Source organism: Coturnix japonica, chromosome 1 (genome assembly GCF_001577835.2).
Source record: "Coturnix japonica isolate 7356 chromosome 1, Coturnix japonica 2.1, whole genome shotgun sequence".
Taxonomy (NCBI): domain Eukaryota; kingdom Metazoa; phylum Chordata; class Aves; order Galliformes; family Phasianidae; genus Coturnix; species Coturnix japonica.
In genome coordinates, this window is record NC_029516.1 from 13,495,294 (window position 1) to 13,513,139 (window position 17,846).

The window sequence follows — 17,846 nt, forward strand, 5'->3', positions numbered from 1 at the left end:
TTCTGATCCTTTATTAAAACACAAGCAATTTGGCTTGAGTAGAGGTTAGCATACTTTATGATAAATAAATTTTCCATGTTGATTGCCACGCATTGCATTATGTATTATAAAAAAAGTAAGAAAAATAAAAATAATTTGAAATATGAGACCCCTCAAATGGTGTAATAGCAGGCTTTTTTTTTTTTTCATAAAAGAAATAAAGGTATTAACACTGACTGATTATCTCCATCTCCAATCTTCTCATGAAGACTGCGTTGATACAGAAAAAGGTTTTTCAAAGCCCAGCATGCAGACTCCTAAAGAAGACAAGAGGATACAACAGGATTAAAGAAATATGTTTGAAGAATAACAAAATAACATCTAAAAAACTCCAAATAGGTGGAGTGTTTTTCATTCTATGCCTATAGCAGGGGTGTTGGAACTAGATGATCCAACCCAAATCATTCCATGAGTCTATAAAAAGAAACAAATGGCTTTATGTTGAAATACAACAAAGTACTGACTGGCACATTCCTTGCCAGTTGGGGTTGGCCAGAGCTACAAGCATGTGCCACACTCTCACTATCCGACTTTTATTTTGAGATTCATTTTAGACCAACATTAAGTCTTCTTCCGATGGGTCTGTGTTTTGCTGCCAACAGGTTTTTATACAACGAAGGTTCCAGTTAGTAATTCTCAACCACCTAACTACATTTGATCCAAAGGAGCAACTGAAACTGGCTGAGGTGAACAAAGGTAAGAATGGCAAAAACTGAAAAGATTTTTTCCTATAAGCTGATCAAGCCTCTGAGGCCTTGCTTGTTTGAAGATACAGGGGAGATAACTTTGTTCCTAAACATTTTATTTAATGAGTAAGGCAGTCTTTCCAAACCCCTATTATTCAGAAATACTCACCAGTACATCTGTATTTTTCCGGTGCAGTTCTAATGCTCTGTAACATGCTTCCAACCAGCACAATTTCTCTTCCTCCTCCTCTTCTTTTCTTTCCTCTAAGTCTCGGTTTAAGAATATCGTTTCAGCTTGAAATACAAGATATTTGCAATCAATTATTGATGTAAAGACAAAACATTTACGTCTTAACCCTCCTGTAGTCATAGAGCTATGTTTCTTTCCTACATTGCCTATGTAGGAAAGTTAGTTGGAGTATTAATGTTATTCTAGGGAAAGGGAAGTCTTTTGACATAAATTCTGTGACAGAATTGAAAAATGTCTTTAGGGCTATAAAAGGAATCAAAAATTTTCTGAGGTAGTACTTTAATGTATCTGTAATTAGGTAATTACATAACAGGCAAGGTTGAGGTTCTGAGAAGACCTGCACATACATGTTATGTGATATTATGTATTTTCATACAGAGCAACACACACATAAAATTTAACTGCACATAACCACCTACCACAGAACCATCTTCACTCTGAAGAGTGAAGCCATTTAAAAGCACAAATAGAGAAATACTTGGTCTGACAAAGTGCAAAAAAAAAGTAAAATATATCATTTTACACCTGTGATTTTCAGCATTTAAGAAAAGAATGTATCAATGCTGACTACATTACTTGAAGCTTACTGTATTGTGTGATGATTTCTAACACTTGCTTTTTTGAGGATTGTTACACAGCATTTCTAGTGACTTCTGTATTTCTCAATGACTGAGAGGATCAGCTTTTTGCCACTGGACGGTTAACTTCTGTTTAAAAATAGCAACTGGGACCCACTCAAGGAAAAGGTTAAGCATTTTAATTCATTCCAGAAATCAAGCATAAATTCTGATTCAGTGTTGCAGTCGACTGGCACAATATGAGTACTGCTGTGCATGGCAAACATGGCATCAAGTTAGCACTGTTGTTTCTAGAATTTTTTTATTAAGTAGGAATTACCCAATGTTTGTCTATGAACAAGTAGGCTGCCCTGTTAGGATCTCTCAGTGTGACTTCCCAGCTCTGAACATTTGGCAATATGGCATGAACACAAGAATGTCATACTATCATATTAACAAAACAAACCTTAACTAAGCATGCAGAAAATCAAAGCTATCTTATTTGAGGCTTTTACATTACAGAAACGGAATTAAGAACAACAGTAAATTAAATATTAAATATCAAAACAATGACCTCCCTATTTCCTAATTAAGTAATGTATTTATGTATTTAGAAATGAATTTACTCACTGAGAAGAGCTAAACAACTGAGGGCTGCAGCCTGTAACTTTGCATTTTCAGAATACATTTTCACAGCCTTCACAATGACTTCTGGAACCTTATGTAACACAAGGATATTGAAAAAGTTTCCTGAAAACAGATGAAGATATTAAGTGAACATAAACATATAACTAGTTTTAAATACATTTAGCATAATTTCTCAATATGTAATGCAAAAACTGTGTGTAACAAACTCTTGAAGTATTTTTAGGGTTATTCACATATCATTATTTTATATGAGGAAAGAATACAACAAAGAAAAAAAAAACTGGGATCTAAGTTCTTTGTGATGTTTTCTTAACACAAAGAATGAGGTTTAATGCAAAATGAAATATATGCTGTCAGCAAAATAAGAAGGATACAGTCTATGTATCATTTGCAGACTTCCTGCCAGGAAGCAAAAGCAATCATGGTCTTAAATTCCTGCAATGATTTGATTTATCCTGCCAAGAGAGTGTTTTAACCCTGCCTTGCCTTCTGATTTTATCCTTGTAAAATAGATCAAATGTACCTTTGTAAATCCAGAACACATACATCATAGAACAGAAGAAAAACTAGCTTTTCATGATAAATGTATTTAAAGCACAGCTTTTATCACAAGCTGTATGGTACATATTGAACACTGAATATAAGGAATTCCACAAATGAAAGTAAGAAAACTAAAATAAAATAACTTCTCAATTTATGCATAATATATCAACACTCACTTGATAAAATACAGCTCAACAGCTACGGTTTCTATTTTGATATTTAATTTTAGCCATAGTTTGTAACAATGAGAATCACACTAGCAGCATGAAAGGTGAAATTCAAATCTGTATCAGTGTTTCTCAAGTACTGGAGAAATACCTGTATTTGAGCTTCAAAAATGGAATTACATGCACAAGAAAAGCCAACCCCACTTCTTTACCAGTCTCATGTGGTTGGCAGGAAGGACAGCCTAGCAACTTCACTCTTGTTTCCCTCACTGCCTGCTGCTGTGGACACCTCTTCCCATACCCCTCCCAGAGTGACTGCTTATCAAGAGGAAAGGCATCTGTTAAGCTGAAAGAAGAAGTAATAGATCTCGTGGCTGTTTAACTGCCACTATTACTTGTTGGTCAGTAAACACTCGTGACAAATGCATGTTCCAGGCTGACAGAAGCCATGAAATCAGGTTGGTTGCACATAGTGCAGGATCATAGCATGTCAATGAAGTTGCTGTGTCCCCACAAATGCCCTGTTACCATTCAGTTGGCCTTGCACAAGAACCTGCTCAAGGGTAACATCACCTCTTGACAAAGAGCTGCATATACCACCTCAGAAGCCACCATGCTTTCTTTAAATGTTTATTTGGCTTTCTGGAGGAGGAAGTGGAAGTTGGTCTGGGTTGCACTCAAGTTTTATCTGTATTCTGTACAATATCTGCATGAAGGAGAGGAAACAGATGGTGACAGGATGAGATTGATTTGATAACAGGATTTGTGCAGTGGTACCGGCATCTGAAGCACCACCTGCAAGAAGTGGGAAGTCTAACTCATGAGAAAGACCTTGACTGAATGATGAGGACCCTGCCATGCAGCACAGGCTACTCCAGCTGCTACTCACCATCTTTTTTTATACAGCAGAGAGAAAAACATTTTTATTTTCATTTGAACTTCTTATTACACAATCCTTAGCAACTGCTCAGATGAGCTTACTACAACAGCAAGAGATAGCACAGAGCTGAAAAGAGGTATATCAAATGCCTTTTAGACATCACTATTATTTTGCTTGATGTGACACCAACACTTGTTAGCTGAGATAAACAAAGTACCAAAGCCAAGGGAACTCCAGCAAACTGCTTCTCTCATGGCTGCAGGCAGGGGGCCCTGAGGCTGGCACCACAAGTGAGCAGGAATGAATGCAGTGCAGGTCTTTTGAACATCAGAAGAAAAACACATAAACTGTGAACTTACCCACAGTAAGCTTATGCAACAAGCAGCAACACACTTCCTGAACAGTTTCGCTATTGGGGAAATTTTTCATCATTTCTACTATAACATTGTAGAAGCGAACATTTCCAGACATGAGCACTTCAACATTGCTGGCTAAAGAAACAAACAAAAATTACTTCTTAAGAGAAAAAAAAAACAGTAATTATGTTGTAATTAGACTTTCATTACATAGATTTAGAAAGCAGTTTCTGTGTTTCAATTTTTGCTTGCAATATGAGAAAAGGGTGCCATTTTTTCTTAGTCTTGCTGTAGAAAGCATTAATGACTTTCAATACTTGGAAATAATTCCTTAAGTTCAGAGTCTGTATTAACTTTCATGGATTATTTCCATTTCACACCACACCATGTAACAGGAATCTCCTCAGTTACTATTTGTGTCTTAAAGAGGAACAGATTTATAAATACTAGTTCAATATTATATTTTACAGTATTACAATAAATATTCCCAGGGGCATACAGCTGAGAAACAATCTAAAATTCTCTTTTCTAATAGATGTCATTTATTTGTTTTAACCATGTTCCTCTTTTGTTTTCTTTCATTTTTAGAGTGAATGTTACCAAGTCTGAATTTGGTTCAAATCAGTTCTACAAAATGACTGTTACGTATTGAGGGCATAGAAATATTCACCTAATGTTCCTATAGTATTCTGGAAGTCAGTTCAAATTCTTTATTTCACAGATTCAAATAACGGTTGAGACTGAAAGGACCTCTGAGGTCAAATGAAACAACCCCTGTGATCGAGCAGGATCACCCTGAGCCAGAACCATGACCAAATGGCTTTTGAATATCTCCAAGGACAGGGATTCCACAGCCTCACTGGGTAACAAGTGTCAGAGCTCAGTCACTTCACCCTATTTACAGTTCATTATGCAGATCAGATAAAGAAATCAATGGGACAGTCAAACTATCCAGTAAAACAATGGAACGCACCCTTTTCTATACAGGACAGCAATCTTGCATTTAGTAATTAAAAACAAAATAGCATTATGTTAATTAAGAACACCGTGCATGAAAGCACCCTTGCAGTAGATAATCTTGGACAAAATCCTGGCCCCAAAAAATGATAGAGAATGCTGTCACTGATGCCAAGAGAATCAGATCTGCACTACAGAAGTCTACAAACTTTCTTAATATTCTTTTCAACAGTTTGGTATCCTGTATATAATGATATCCTGCAAATCAAAACAGGAAGTTCTGGTTCAAAGCATTTCTGAATCACTCTATTAGCAAAGGAAGGTAGTTTTCACAACGCTTCCAAGATAATGGTGGTTTAGTAATGTCATTCTTAACTGGAAAATACCTTTTAAAGTTTTGCACACTTCACAGGAAGTCATCAATTCACAGGTGATAATCAATATATTAAAACATTCATAAGATTCTAAAATTGTTGACCACAGAGAAAGCATAATTAACTGCATATTTACATCCTGCAAGGTCAAAGCAGTGCTACATACACAGTGAGACCCCATTTCCCAGGACCAGCTTGAGAAAAGGAGATGGAATGTGTCTCATCTAATCTTAACCACCAAAATTTGGACATCAAGGATCACACAGAAACTGACAAGGAGATCTGAGCAGTCCATAATTCAGGGAATAACAGGTACCTCTGTTAGCCTGAGGTAATATTCCCCCTGGAGGTGCCCATTAAATATAGGAGAAGCCTGGACAGATCACAGAATCACAGGGGTTGGAAGGGACCTCCAGAGATCATTGAGTCCAACCCCCCATCCATAGCAGGTTCCCTACACCAGGTCACACAGGTAGACATCCAGGCAGGTCTTGAATATCTCCAGAGAAGGAGACTCCACAACCCCCCTGGGCAGCCTGTTCCAGTGCTCTGTCACTTTGGTAAAGAAGTTCTTGTGCACATTCATGCAGAACTTCCTACACCAATGACTAACATTGAAATGGCAAAATCCATGTGATACATCACTTCCCTACAGACTCTGGTGGACAGCTGGCAGTAAAGCAATTTCTCACCCAGCCAAGATGACTGAGATTAGAAAGAGTTCTTGGACTGCACTTGAACAAACAGCCACCATTCCATTTTTCATGTCATATGAGCTGGAACAAAGCCTGTGTGTGTACTGAATGATTTTCTCCAAGGAGGCTCCTCCAAGGTGCACGTAGTGTGTGATGTAATAGCATCGGGCTGGTCTAAGTAGCCTTGCTTTGCATATTCATGCACAAACTATTTTTTTTCCCTATTTTCACTCTTTCACATCAAAAATTAAAAGTGCTAACTCTAAAAAGAACACCTACCTTGAACCCAATCTTTGTCATGGTCTCCTCTTGGAACCGTTATGCTTTATCTAAGTAATTATTTCTTTTAGAAGTCCTTAAAATTTGGCACCCGATTCCTTTGTAAATGGCAATAACTACTGGGTTAAAGTGCAATTATTTCTGGCTTAAGGAATGTTTAATTTTTAAACACAAACTGCAAAAGCAAAAAGCTTGTGAATGAGAAACTAAACAGCTCAGAGTCTGATGAAATGTGGGAAACTACAGCCTAGTTCCTGTTTTATGGCATTCTCTGGGCCAGCATGCTTCCTATATGGACAGGATGCACAAAGCACCATGAGACTCCACAATGTGTGCAGTGCTATACATGTTCCTCATTGCAGACATCACTGAATGATCAGAGGGGTGCTTGAGCCAAAAACCATTTCTCAGGCCTGGCTTGCACTGGGAAATCTTCCCCTGTGGAATAGCCTCTGCCAGCAATGTTTTTTTTACAGGCTACATAAATTCACTGAATATACATCTGGTCAGTAAATAAATCTTATTATTCGATCATTTTTAAAAGGCAGAGCACTTGAAATTTAACCCCTACAGCTATGATAAGTATCTTAGTCACCACCTATTCTGAGCAGAAGAAAAATTCATTTAGGGGGATTTAATTATTATAAAAATGGCTGAGAAAGAAAAAGTCTTGTTAAAAATTACAAGTCAGTATTTCCCACAGAAAACAAACAAGTGATTTGCCTGACAGCTCTCAACCAATTCTCACTGCAAAGCTGTACCCTCTGGCAAAATGAGTCACCATTTCTGTAGCATTAACATCAGTTTATCTCTAGAAAGACATGGAAATTTTATTTTCTTCACTGTCACTGAAAGATTACCAGGCACTGAGGCGAGCTGATGAAAGATATGGGAAGAATGGTTTTCAATAAAGCACTTACTTGGACCAGCTAAGGAATGTAATGAATAAAGTGCAGGAAGAATCACCTCTTCTTTCTCTGGGAACTCTTTAAATACTTCCAGTATGATCATATGATCTTTGCTTTCAACAAATTCAGTCAGCTGCTCTTCTGGAACTAAATTAAAAAGGAAAAGAAAGACAGTATGTTTTAAGGAAATAATTCATATTCTGATACAAGATACTCCTATACCTGTACTCTCCATTCTCCTCAATTAAGATTCCTTTTACAAATACTGAGCCACTTTACTAGGAGCTTTTTCTAGACTAACCTTCTGTAACTGAGTTCTGACTTCTAAATGCTTTCTTTTGCAAAATTGCCTTTCAGTCCTTTTCAGAGAACAAAGTTCAGGTGTTCCTCCCCAAGACAGAATGTAAGTAATGGAATACAGTTAAAACGGTGATGGAATGTCATTTCATATACTCCATGATTTTATTTCAATTATCAAATTTTTTGATAATGGAGTTCTTTCCATAAAGACTACAACCATTCTCTAATAACATCTTACCTTCACTGTAATAACAGCTTAAGCTTTTTCCATAAGTGCTCCCTATCATTTCTGCTGACATAACTGCAGTTGTGCAGTGAACCAGTCTGTGCAGTGATCCAGGTGGAGAACAAACCCCATGCTTGAATTTTTTTTAGCAGAAACATTTTCTGAATCAGTTTTGTGATAAAGGTACAAACATTCATGTTATGATAACTGAGAAGGTATCTGAAAGTCAGGTTAAAGTAGCCAGGGGCAGCCAGGGAACTTTTATTATTACTGCCATTGAGAAGAAGGTATGTAGCTCCATAACCAGAAGAGTTTGTAGATCTGTAGAAATCAACCACTTATTACAGAAAGCATGCACAGAAAATCTAAGAAGTTGAAGCATCTGTGGAGTCTGAAGAAAAAAAGAATGGCAGATTTGAAGTATTTTGGGAGAGTGAAAGAGGGAAAGAAAAGCAGAAAATAGTTCCAGGCACACACATGGGAGAAAGACCTAGAAAAAGAAGCAACATAAAATGATGCCAGAAAGAAGAGATCTGATTAACTGGAGATCTCTGGATGTCTCTTTGAATGAAGAACTGCATGTCTTTGAAGCAAAAGAGTACAGCAGTTGTAGCAGTAGTAGTAGTATTTCTCAATATTCATTTTTAAGCAAGAAGCTCAATACAAAGAAAAACTGCTTATATATGGCATTGTTGGCCATAACACATATGCAGTTCCTAAAAACTTTGTGAAAATTAAATACATAGTGACATAATTCCTCCAAAGAAAGGCAGTACAGATATGTATGTACAATATGCACTCACATATAATTAATGTTCAGTACTAACAGGATCAAAAGCAGAAGGATGTGTCTTCTAAAGTGCAAAGATTTGATTGTTTTTAGACTTGTTCACACCTTCCTGGCAACCCAACATTTATCAGTCTTTAAGTAAGAGGCCTTGCTTGTTGAGAATTAAAATCAAACATCACTGCTCTTTGTTCCATTGTTCCTAGCTTTGAATCCCATCAGTTAGAAATGCAGCAACGTTTTTCATACTCATTTATCAGTTAAATAGGTATCTGCAGTCCCTTCCCAACCTATAAATTCTTCTAACTTAATAACACACAAGACACAAGTACCTTTTTCAAAAAGCTTGTATAATGCTTTACATCCATGTTGCTGGATCTCTTCATTTTTAGGGAAGGTGTGCATGGCATTAAATACCAAGGAAAACACATCCACTTCTTCCTCCAGGAGCAGGAAAGCAATTACATCTAAATAGAAGAGATTATATGTTGAGCTGATGCATTCTCAACATGTTTACTGAAGCACTGTACTTAACCATTACAATCCCAAAGTCTTTAATTCTGCTCCTAATTCTGCTCAGGTGGCTCCAATCCAGGTTTTTGTAGAACAGAAGAGGCTGCTATTTCTCAAGGTCATACTTTAGAATACAATTGGTATTTTCTAAAACATTACTGGCAAAAAAGATAAGTTTCCCCTCCACACTCTTGCTCCCACTTTGCACTGGCACTTGTCAGACCTCTCAATGAGCCAGTTCAACTTGCTAAACTGGTAGAAAATTAACCAGTTCAAGAAGACACTTCTTTCAAGTTGAAGAATTTCACTGACAAATAAAATTGCTGCAATAAAGAGAGCTGGAATACATTTACAGAGGAAAGCAAATGTGGTGAACCATAACATTTGTCCATCTGTATCATGAAATCCTATTTGCACTCTCTTGGCCATTGTGGCTTATCACTTCCAGCTGGAGTGCAGTTCAACTTTCTGGGCTTAGAGATGGAAAGAAAACTAGCAGCCTTCTCTGACAACATGACAAGGTACAATTTGAAATATTTTTCTGAATTAAGATAGTTGGAATGAGAGTTTAAGTCTATAATTAAAAGGAAGAGGAAATCAGGTTCATGAGGTAACGATCTTAAAAAATAGACTAATCAATGGCATTCAGCATTTTCCGAATGTGCCTGTCTCATACTGCTGCTTATAGCAGAAACCTGGACAGCCAGATGAGCTTTAAGTACCAAAAACAAAGTCTAATCTTTATTCTGTAAACAAGGCTGATTCTAATGTTTTCTAAAATCAGTGGAACAATAATATAGTATTATATGCCACCATGAATAAATCTAGCAGAATGCCTCCCTTGCAGTCACTCTTTAATTTCAACAGCTTAGGACTGTGGAAAAAAGGTCTCAGTATTTGGTAAGATTAGGTCTCTGCAGGGCAGAATAACAAATACAGCAGAGGAGATTTTACTCCTTTCAAGTCTACAAATCAGTACTAAAGGAATCAAGTCAGACTGTCACCAAGTTTATACTTCGCTAAGAATAAGCTCTTACTTATTTAACTTAATTATACAGCAAGTATTTGTGTCTATGCTAATAACAAGCTGGCAGAATTAATCAGCCATGTTCTTCATGGCCTTGCAATTAGAAGATTCCTTTCTGCCTAGTTCAAAAAAGGTGCAGAACAGTCCTGTTATTACTTTGCATATGAGTACAAATGACTTTGGAGAGTAAAGCTGAGAAACCAGGGCAAAGCATACGGTCAAACCATTCAGAATCACAGTTCTGTGTTTTAAAGGCTCAGATAAAGTAGGAAAATAAACGGACAATACCTGACATCAGGAGTAGATTTAATGCTTTTAGTCCTATGACTGAGAGATTTACATTTCCTTTGTGAACTGTAAGCATTTTAAGAATCTGCCTAAAAATTAAAAAACAAATTAACAATTAAAAAAAGGGAAGAGTTATAGATAAAGAACTACTAACATACTTTTAAAATCAAAGTTACTTAAAAAAGAACAAAAAACCAAGAACAGTTACAGAAATTAGCAGCAGTTTTTGAAGTCATTTAACTTTTAATTGTGTATACTTCTATTAATTTTACAGGAGACAAGTGTTATCCAGAACAGAACTATCCCACACAAAGCAGGGCAGTGGGGTGCAGCAGGCTGTAGATGGTACGGCAGTGTTCTGTTTGTTGCAAGGGTGAAATTACAGTGAATGATGAAGGATTTTTTATTTCTCAGCAAAGGGATTTGAACAGCATCCTGGAGAATTCTACCCTATCAAATTCTAAACAGATTCCTCCCTGACGTTTCTGTATGCACACTTTGGATACTGGCACTTCAGTCCTGAAGCAAATTCTTGGCCAAGTATACAGCTCTAGTGGACGGACTGAGTATCTGGGTGATGAATCAACAAAAACAAGGAACCACCCTAATCAAGCTGGTAGAGTAACTAACACCCATAAATGCGGTTCCTTAACCTCCTGATTAAAATGTTGTAGTCTTAAGCTTTCCTAATGCATTTTATTGTCAATTTTCAGGCGTGAGTGTACATGCATACCCACGCAGAAACAGTAGCATGAAGATTTCTTCACCTTGCTCGGTACTCAGCTGTGGACAATACAGTGGGAGGAAATGCAGCCAGAGCAGCTCTCCTGAACTGACCGAAGAGATGCCCCACACCATGTAATGTCATGTTCAACAATAAAACTGGGGGAAGTTTGCAAAGAATTGCTGTTGCTTGCGGACAGGCTGGGCATTGGTGGACTGGTGGTAAATTATTGCTTTTATGCCATTTCCTTTGTTTTATTAATTTTTTACTCTTTTACTTATTGCGATGTCTTTATCTCAAATGATGAGTTCTCTCGCTTTTGTCCCTCTGCTTCTCTTCCCAGTCCTACTGGAAAGAGTGAGTGGGTGGCTTTGTGGTGCTTAATTCTCAACAGGTGTGGATGTATAACTCACAACACGAGACTGTGAATGAAACAGCAGCTGAAAACCAGAGTAATTTTCTGAGGAACAGGAGATAAACACTGTACCACCCAGAATAATTTAATTAACAAGCCTGACAAAGAAATCTTAACTAGCTGGTACAGCTTCACCTCAGTTATTTATTGTTCATGAAAAGCAATAAAAAATCCCTTGTGCTTTCCAACAAAAACAAGGCAGTTCATGCCCCTGCTGACTTTGTACTCTAGCCACCATTAAAAAAAAACACAAACCACAACAGACGTACCACAACTTCATGTAAGTGACATGACAATAGCAGCCTTTCTAAGGAAGGGTATGGTGAAGACTGTAAAAGCAGAGAAAGATTTACTCGTAGAGTCGTAGGGCTGTAGCTCCTTCCTGTCTTTATCTGAACAAGGCAACCTGTCAAAGTGAGAGCACACCAGACCAAGCCCTTCTCTCCCATTTGTATTATACTTGCAGCCAGCGTTTGTGTTATGGAACAACTTCAGTAAACCTTTGCCAGTCTTCATCTCATCTAAACACAGCCACTTTTGGTTAGGCTCCCTCAGCAGACAATGGAGAGATATGGGCATGTTCAAATCAAGCATGCCTTGCTTTAGCATTGCTCACTGCAACGATGGAAAGAATCATCTTCTGAAGGTTAACTGTGTCCTTTGACTTCATAGGTAATTGAGGTGACTACTTTAAACACTTTATTTTCAGACAACCATGATCAGGTGCAAGAAACACCCTGTCTTGATCTATACCACTTGAGACTTGTGGATATAACACATCATACTTGTGAATAACACACACACAAAACTGTCCAGGTGATACTGTCTATTAAAATAAAACATCTTCAGAGCCACAGCATCCCAGAATCACTGAAACTGGCGAGGAGCTCAGAAGATCTCTTAATTCAGCTCCCATCCCTGGCACAGGGTCGATTACAGCTGATTGTGCAGAGCCGTGGACAGTCAGGTTCTGAATATCTGCAAGGCTTCGGACTTTATAGCCTCTCTGAGAAACCCTTTTCAGTGTCTGATCAATCCCAAAGTATTAAAAAATAACTGATTGGGTTTTTTAATGTTTAAGAGGAATTTTCTCTATTTCATTTTGTGCCTAATGCTTCTGGTCCCATCACTGGGCACATCTCAGAGAGGAGGCTCGGTTTTCTTTATTCCCCCCATCAGGTAATTTATGCACACAGACAGACAAGATCCCTGTTTGTGTGAGTCTTTTATTGTAAAACCTGAAGAAATCCATAAAAATCTTTATATAGAAGCTGATGTAATAACTTTACATAAATGCACCCTATTGCATATTTATGTTGCCGTGATATAAAACACTTTGAAAGACTCTTTGCATACAACATACTTACTGGTGAACACCCAGTACTTCCCAGTCCTTCCCAACGTCCTTAAGAGCAATGTTCTGTAGAGTGCTTGGACAAATTTCTATCAGTTTGCAAAGAAGTGACCAACCCATCTGTAAAATAATAATACAGTTATTGTAGAACAGATACTCCATTTGGAACCCCAGCGTTGTGTTTTAATACCCCGGCTTTCAGAAGATACATGTTCTGAAAAGATACCTAGCTAAATGAGAGGTGTTTCATTAACACAAGACAAGACAAAGGACACAAAAAATTAAGAGCTGAAAGTAAAACACGCTAATGATTCTCAGTGCATCACCTGGAACAACACACCACCTTGAGGCTAGAGAACACACACACAAGAGATGCTGAGAGAGAAAAATAAGACAGGAGATCCCTGGTATTCCATCATGGGCCTCTAAAGATCACTGGACTATTGCAGCTGTTCCAGCTTCACTGAAGCACAGCACTCACCATAAGAATTTGATGCTTAATTGCAAATGATGAGGAGAAAAGATGTATTCAGTTTTGGAAACTGTCACTCTAAGTCAAGTGCCTGGACTTTCAAATAGCAGAAAAGAATGCTGGAAATAAACAAGATAAATAAGCTGAAATAAAATGCTCCTCTTTGGTTGTCCATGCTGGAGAAATCTGTTCGCTGATAGTGGAACAATGGTCTTTATCATTATGACAGCATGCTGGGCATATCAGCCTTCAAGCTGATAAAACTGAACATGTGGACGATAGCACTGAGCAAAATCCATGCAACAAAATAATTAGCTGATGAACAAGAAAACCCCGCTGTACTGGAAGAGAGGAAGAGAGCTGAGAAATGTCAAAAGTTCAAGACAAAATAGATTTCACGTATAGGAATGGAAACAAAGCATTCCTGGCCATGTTAAAAAAAGAAAGAAAAAAAGAACAAAAAGTGGAAGTAGAACTGTGCGCTGTAAAAATAGGGTTTAAATAGGAGACAACAATCCCTGTGGCAGGGGGGTTGGAACACGATGATCCTTCCAACCCAAGCCATTCTATGATGCTATAATTTAGGTATAGCTCAAAAACAATAAGCACAATTAAACCAGATTTCAGCAGGAGAGCTATATAAAGTCAAGAGAAGGTCAAGACAAGACAGCTACCAAAAACAGGAAAGTAAGCGGGCTTTTCTGTGGAGTCTAACTGTATAACTGCAGAGTTCACAGAGATTCTGTGATCTCTAATCCTGCAGCATGAAAGACAAGAGACACAAGCAGCACAGACTACAAACTTGGCAGCTTTCATGACCGCTTTGGCACGTCTATGAAAAAGGTGATGTAGCTCCCAAGGCAAGAGAATTCTGAGAATACTTCATAGGTCACAGGCACCACGTTCACGCTGTCTGCAGTAGCTTTGCTTTTGTTGTAGTGCACATTTGCAGAGCCAAATATTTTAAGGCGATTTAACTCTTCAGCTCAAACTTGCAATTTGAGCTTAACCATGAGTCAGTTGTCATGCTTTTCCCTTGCTTAGGCAGTGAGCTGAGTTGTTCCGTGTTGAAGTGTAAACCAATTACTGTGGACAGTCAGGAAAATTAGGGGGTTGGCATGATGATCTCTAAGGTCCCTTCCAACCCGCACGAGACTGTGATACTGTGAACTAGTCTAGGCTGTGTGACGGAGTCTCAATCAACTTTTGAAGAATAGCATCCACCAAAGCTCCCCAATATGGGGTTATATATCATCTAATTTTCCATGTTCAAAGCAACAAATATCAAATCTGCAAGACAAATACATTGCAGAGGTGACCATTAATTGATACCCTGTAGACTACTGAAAAAAGATTCTGAAATACCACTTTCTGCCATAGGAACTGCTAAACTTAGAACCCAATGAAAATTAGCACAGTGACTTTACAGAAGTAACTTTTGTACTAAAATGGACTGTAATATTGATGTTTCTATTGATCGCTTTTACTTGCATTATTGTGACTCCAAGTGTGCCAAACATTCGTAAGGACTGTGTAGTCAGGGAAGTCAGAAGCAAACATGTGACCCAATGATATGTGGTCAGTTTTACAATATTAAAATCACAGTCTGAGATAACAAAGAGCTCATTATCAATTTACAGTTCCATAAGCAAGCAGAGATTTTTTAAATAACAGAAACACTAAAGGTTACAGGGGACAGAAAAAAGCACAGAACACAAAGATATTCTTAAAAGCATCTGAGCTTTTAAGACACAGACAGCTGATAGCAGCACTGAAACTCTTGTTATTTTTAAATTGAGTCCTTTTCATTTCTAGCATGCAATGAATTGATATGACATTAGCTCACACCCTTCTGTGTGACACAATAAAGCTCTGCTGGCTGCTCTTTCCTCAAGTGTGTACAAATTCCGCTCCACAGTTTCTAACCCACTCCAGTCAGCGTCAACCAGGAATTGCATAAAGAAGCTGCCACGTTCACTTAAAAGATGTCTATTTTACTTCATGGTGGTATTGACCTTATAGCTCAGTCTCTTTCTACTTATAAAGGAGCAGTAAGGCTTATGCCCATAGCCTGACTTGCACTGACACCTGAAATATTGAGCTGTTAAGCAAATTGACTCTGTACAAGCTGGTGGAACAGCAACAGCACACAGTGCTTTGCAATTGGTGAGTATGGGATGGCAAAGAAAATCCTCATTTCAGATACAGCTCTCACTGTGCTTACTCTGTTATGTGAGTCACTTTTATCGCAATGCCAAAAGGGTCAATCAATTTATTCAATGAAAACTCATTAGCAGTATGAAGAGACTACAACGAAATTGGGGCCACGTCCTCTTGCTGCTGCCATAAGATTTTGTATTCACAAAGGTTGCAATGGGTGCAGCAAGGAAAGCAGCCCTGCTGAGACACTGTGGGTGTTTGCAAATACTATAATAGAACATGAAGAAAGAGCTGCCCATGGCATTTTGTGCAGATTGGAGCTCTGCGCTGCCTCTGAGCTTTGTTTTGATGCCTTAGTACAATGGAGTAATGCAAAGAAGTCATTTTAAAGCTCTGCACCAAATCAAAGTTGAGATTTATACCACTATTAAAATGAGAACTAAATGATCTTTCTAATGGAATTCTTAAGAGCCTCATGCCACCCTCTCAGATCTGCTCCTGGCTGTGCTTCAATCTCATGCTTTTCACTTCCTTGCCTGAACTCCTCAGCAGCGGTTTTGTAAATTGTGACATATCTAATATGCTTCATCCTGAAAAACAAAGTAATATTACTGCTTTATCCTTCTTTATTTCCCAGCAACCTGACAGAGAACCTTTCATATTTTAATCTGAATTTTATGCTCTGATCACTAGCTAAAGTCTATGAAGTTAAAAAAAAAAACCCAACAACTTACACAACAGTATTATTTAAGAGGCATATGCAGCATGATTTGTTTTGTGGACTGGGAACAAGTAAAGGATGCCAGAAATCTTGTAACCATACCAATGTATTTAATACACAAAGAGAGTGAGTTGCACACATCTGGAGTCTGTAAATGCTCTCTGGGCACAGTACAGTCAGGAGCTCAATACATGCCTACACTTCATGGGGTGGGCCCAGCAGCAGCACCAAGATGGTCAAGTGGCACCCCTTGTTTACATGGGACACCATTTGTAGGGGCAGCCAAGCAGAAGCAGAAGCTGATCAGATGGCTGCAACACCTCTCCTGTGGACTGGCTGGGGGAGCTGGGGCTGTTCAACCTGGAGATGGCTCTGGGGGACACCTCACTGTGACCTTCCAGTACTTAATGGGAGCTTATCAACAAGAAGAGGAACAACTTTCTACAGGAGGGACAAGGAGAAGGTGGCTTTAAATCAAATGAGGGGAGATGTAAATTAGATGTTAGGAAGAAATGCTTTACTCAGAGGGCTGTGAGGCCCTGGCACAGCTGCCCATAGAGCTGTGGGTGCTCAAGGCCGGGTTGGATGGGGCCCTGGGCAGCCTGAGCTGGTGGGGGGCAGCCAGCCCACGGCAATGAGTGGGGCTGGAGGCTTTGAGGTCCTTTCCAACCCAATCCATTCAACGTCTCCACGATCAGCCCGTGAAGCGCCCGCAGACCCTGCAGACCCCGCCGCCCTCACAGCGCTCCTCGCTCCGTTACCTGCTGCACGCCGGCCGCTCCCGCGTACAGGTCGAGCACCAGCAGCAGGGGCACGTGGGCGTTGCAGCCTCCGAACAGCCGCGGAGCTACGGGGACACGGAGAAGCCGCGTTAGGGCCGGGCGGAGCGGGGTCGGGAGGGCAGGCGGGCGGCGGCCGCCCCTTACCGCTCTGCCGGGCCGCCAACTCCAGCATGTCGCTCAGCGTCTGCACCACAGTCTCCGGCCGCTTCCTCTCCTGGACGTTGCGGAGCCGGACGAGCAGCTTCCTCAGCGCCTCCTCCTCTCCGGCCGCCGCCGCTCGTTCCCAGGGGCAGCCGCTGGCCATGGCCGCGTCGTCGTCCCCCCGCGACGGGCTCCTCACCCCATCAGACGCGGCCCGTGGGGACGGAGAGCCAACGACGCGGGCCCGTCCCGCCGCTCGGCGTCACCCGGCCTCACCCGGCTATTTCGGGCCGCCCCTCCCCGCGCTCCGGGTGCACGGCTACGGCCAAACCCCGCGGGTGGGAGGGAGGTGAGGAGGGAGCAGCGCTGCCGCCATTAGGGGGCTCCCTCGAGGGCCCGCACGCTGGAGGCCAGCTCTTTTTCAGTGATTGACAACACGAGAGTCCAATAGCTGCTGGCTGAGGGTCGTGTGAGGGTTGGGTAGTTGGTGCAAACGTTGGCAAGAGCTTCTTCTTGGCACAGTCTGCATGGAGAGCTTGTGTTATCCTTGTGTTGTCCTTATCTGGAGATTTCAAAGCCCACCTGGATGCTTTCCTG

At 39.9% G+C, this 17,846-nt stretch overlaps 1 protein-coding gene and 1 long non-coding RNA gene across 4 annotated transcripts in view; one reads left to right on the forward strand and one right to left on the reverse strand.

Annotated features, from left to right (window-relative positions):
- The window catches only part of LRRK2 (leucine rich repeat kinase 2), a 57,504-nt gene extending 39,896 nt beyond the window's left edge, over positions 1–17,608 (reverse strand). The window contains exons 1-10 of one of the 3 annotated variants that reach the window (XM_015851507.2): positions 17,253–17,608; positions 17,088–17,173; positions 12,987–13,093; positions 10,481–10,569; positions 8,985–9,119; positions 7,352–7,486; positions 4,130–4,261; positions 2,163–2,282; positions 895–1,019; positions 217–296 (exon numbers count right to left, since the gene is read on the reverse strand). In XM_015851507.2, the coding sequence (XP_015706993.1) occupies positions 217–296; positions 895–1,019; positions 2,163–2,282; positions 4,130–4,261; positions 7,352–7,486; positions 8,985–9,119; positions 10,481–10,569; positions 12,987–13,093; positions 17,088–17,173; positions 17,253–17,412 (1,169 nt within the window). In that variant the 5' untranslated portion in view covers positions 17,413–17,608. Of the gene's footprint in view, positions 1–216; positions 297–894; positions 1,020–2,162; positions 2,283–4,129; positions 4,262–7,351; positions 7,487–8,984; positions 9,120–10,480; positions 10,570–12,986; positions 16,196–17,087; positions 17,174–17,252 lie in introns of those variants that run through there. The other 2 variants (XM_032442470.1, XM_032442469.1) reach the window with 2 other exon arrangements.
- On the forward strand, positions 9,507–11,383 carry LOC107308009. The gene is made up of 3 exons (XR_001552591.2): positions 9,507–9,686; positions 10,895–11,096; positions 11,194–11,383. It is a non-coding gene; the product is annotated as an uncharacterized LOC107308009 (long non-coding RNA).
- Positions 17,609–17,846: the final 238 nt, after the last annotated feature.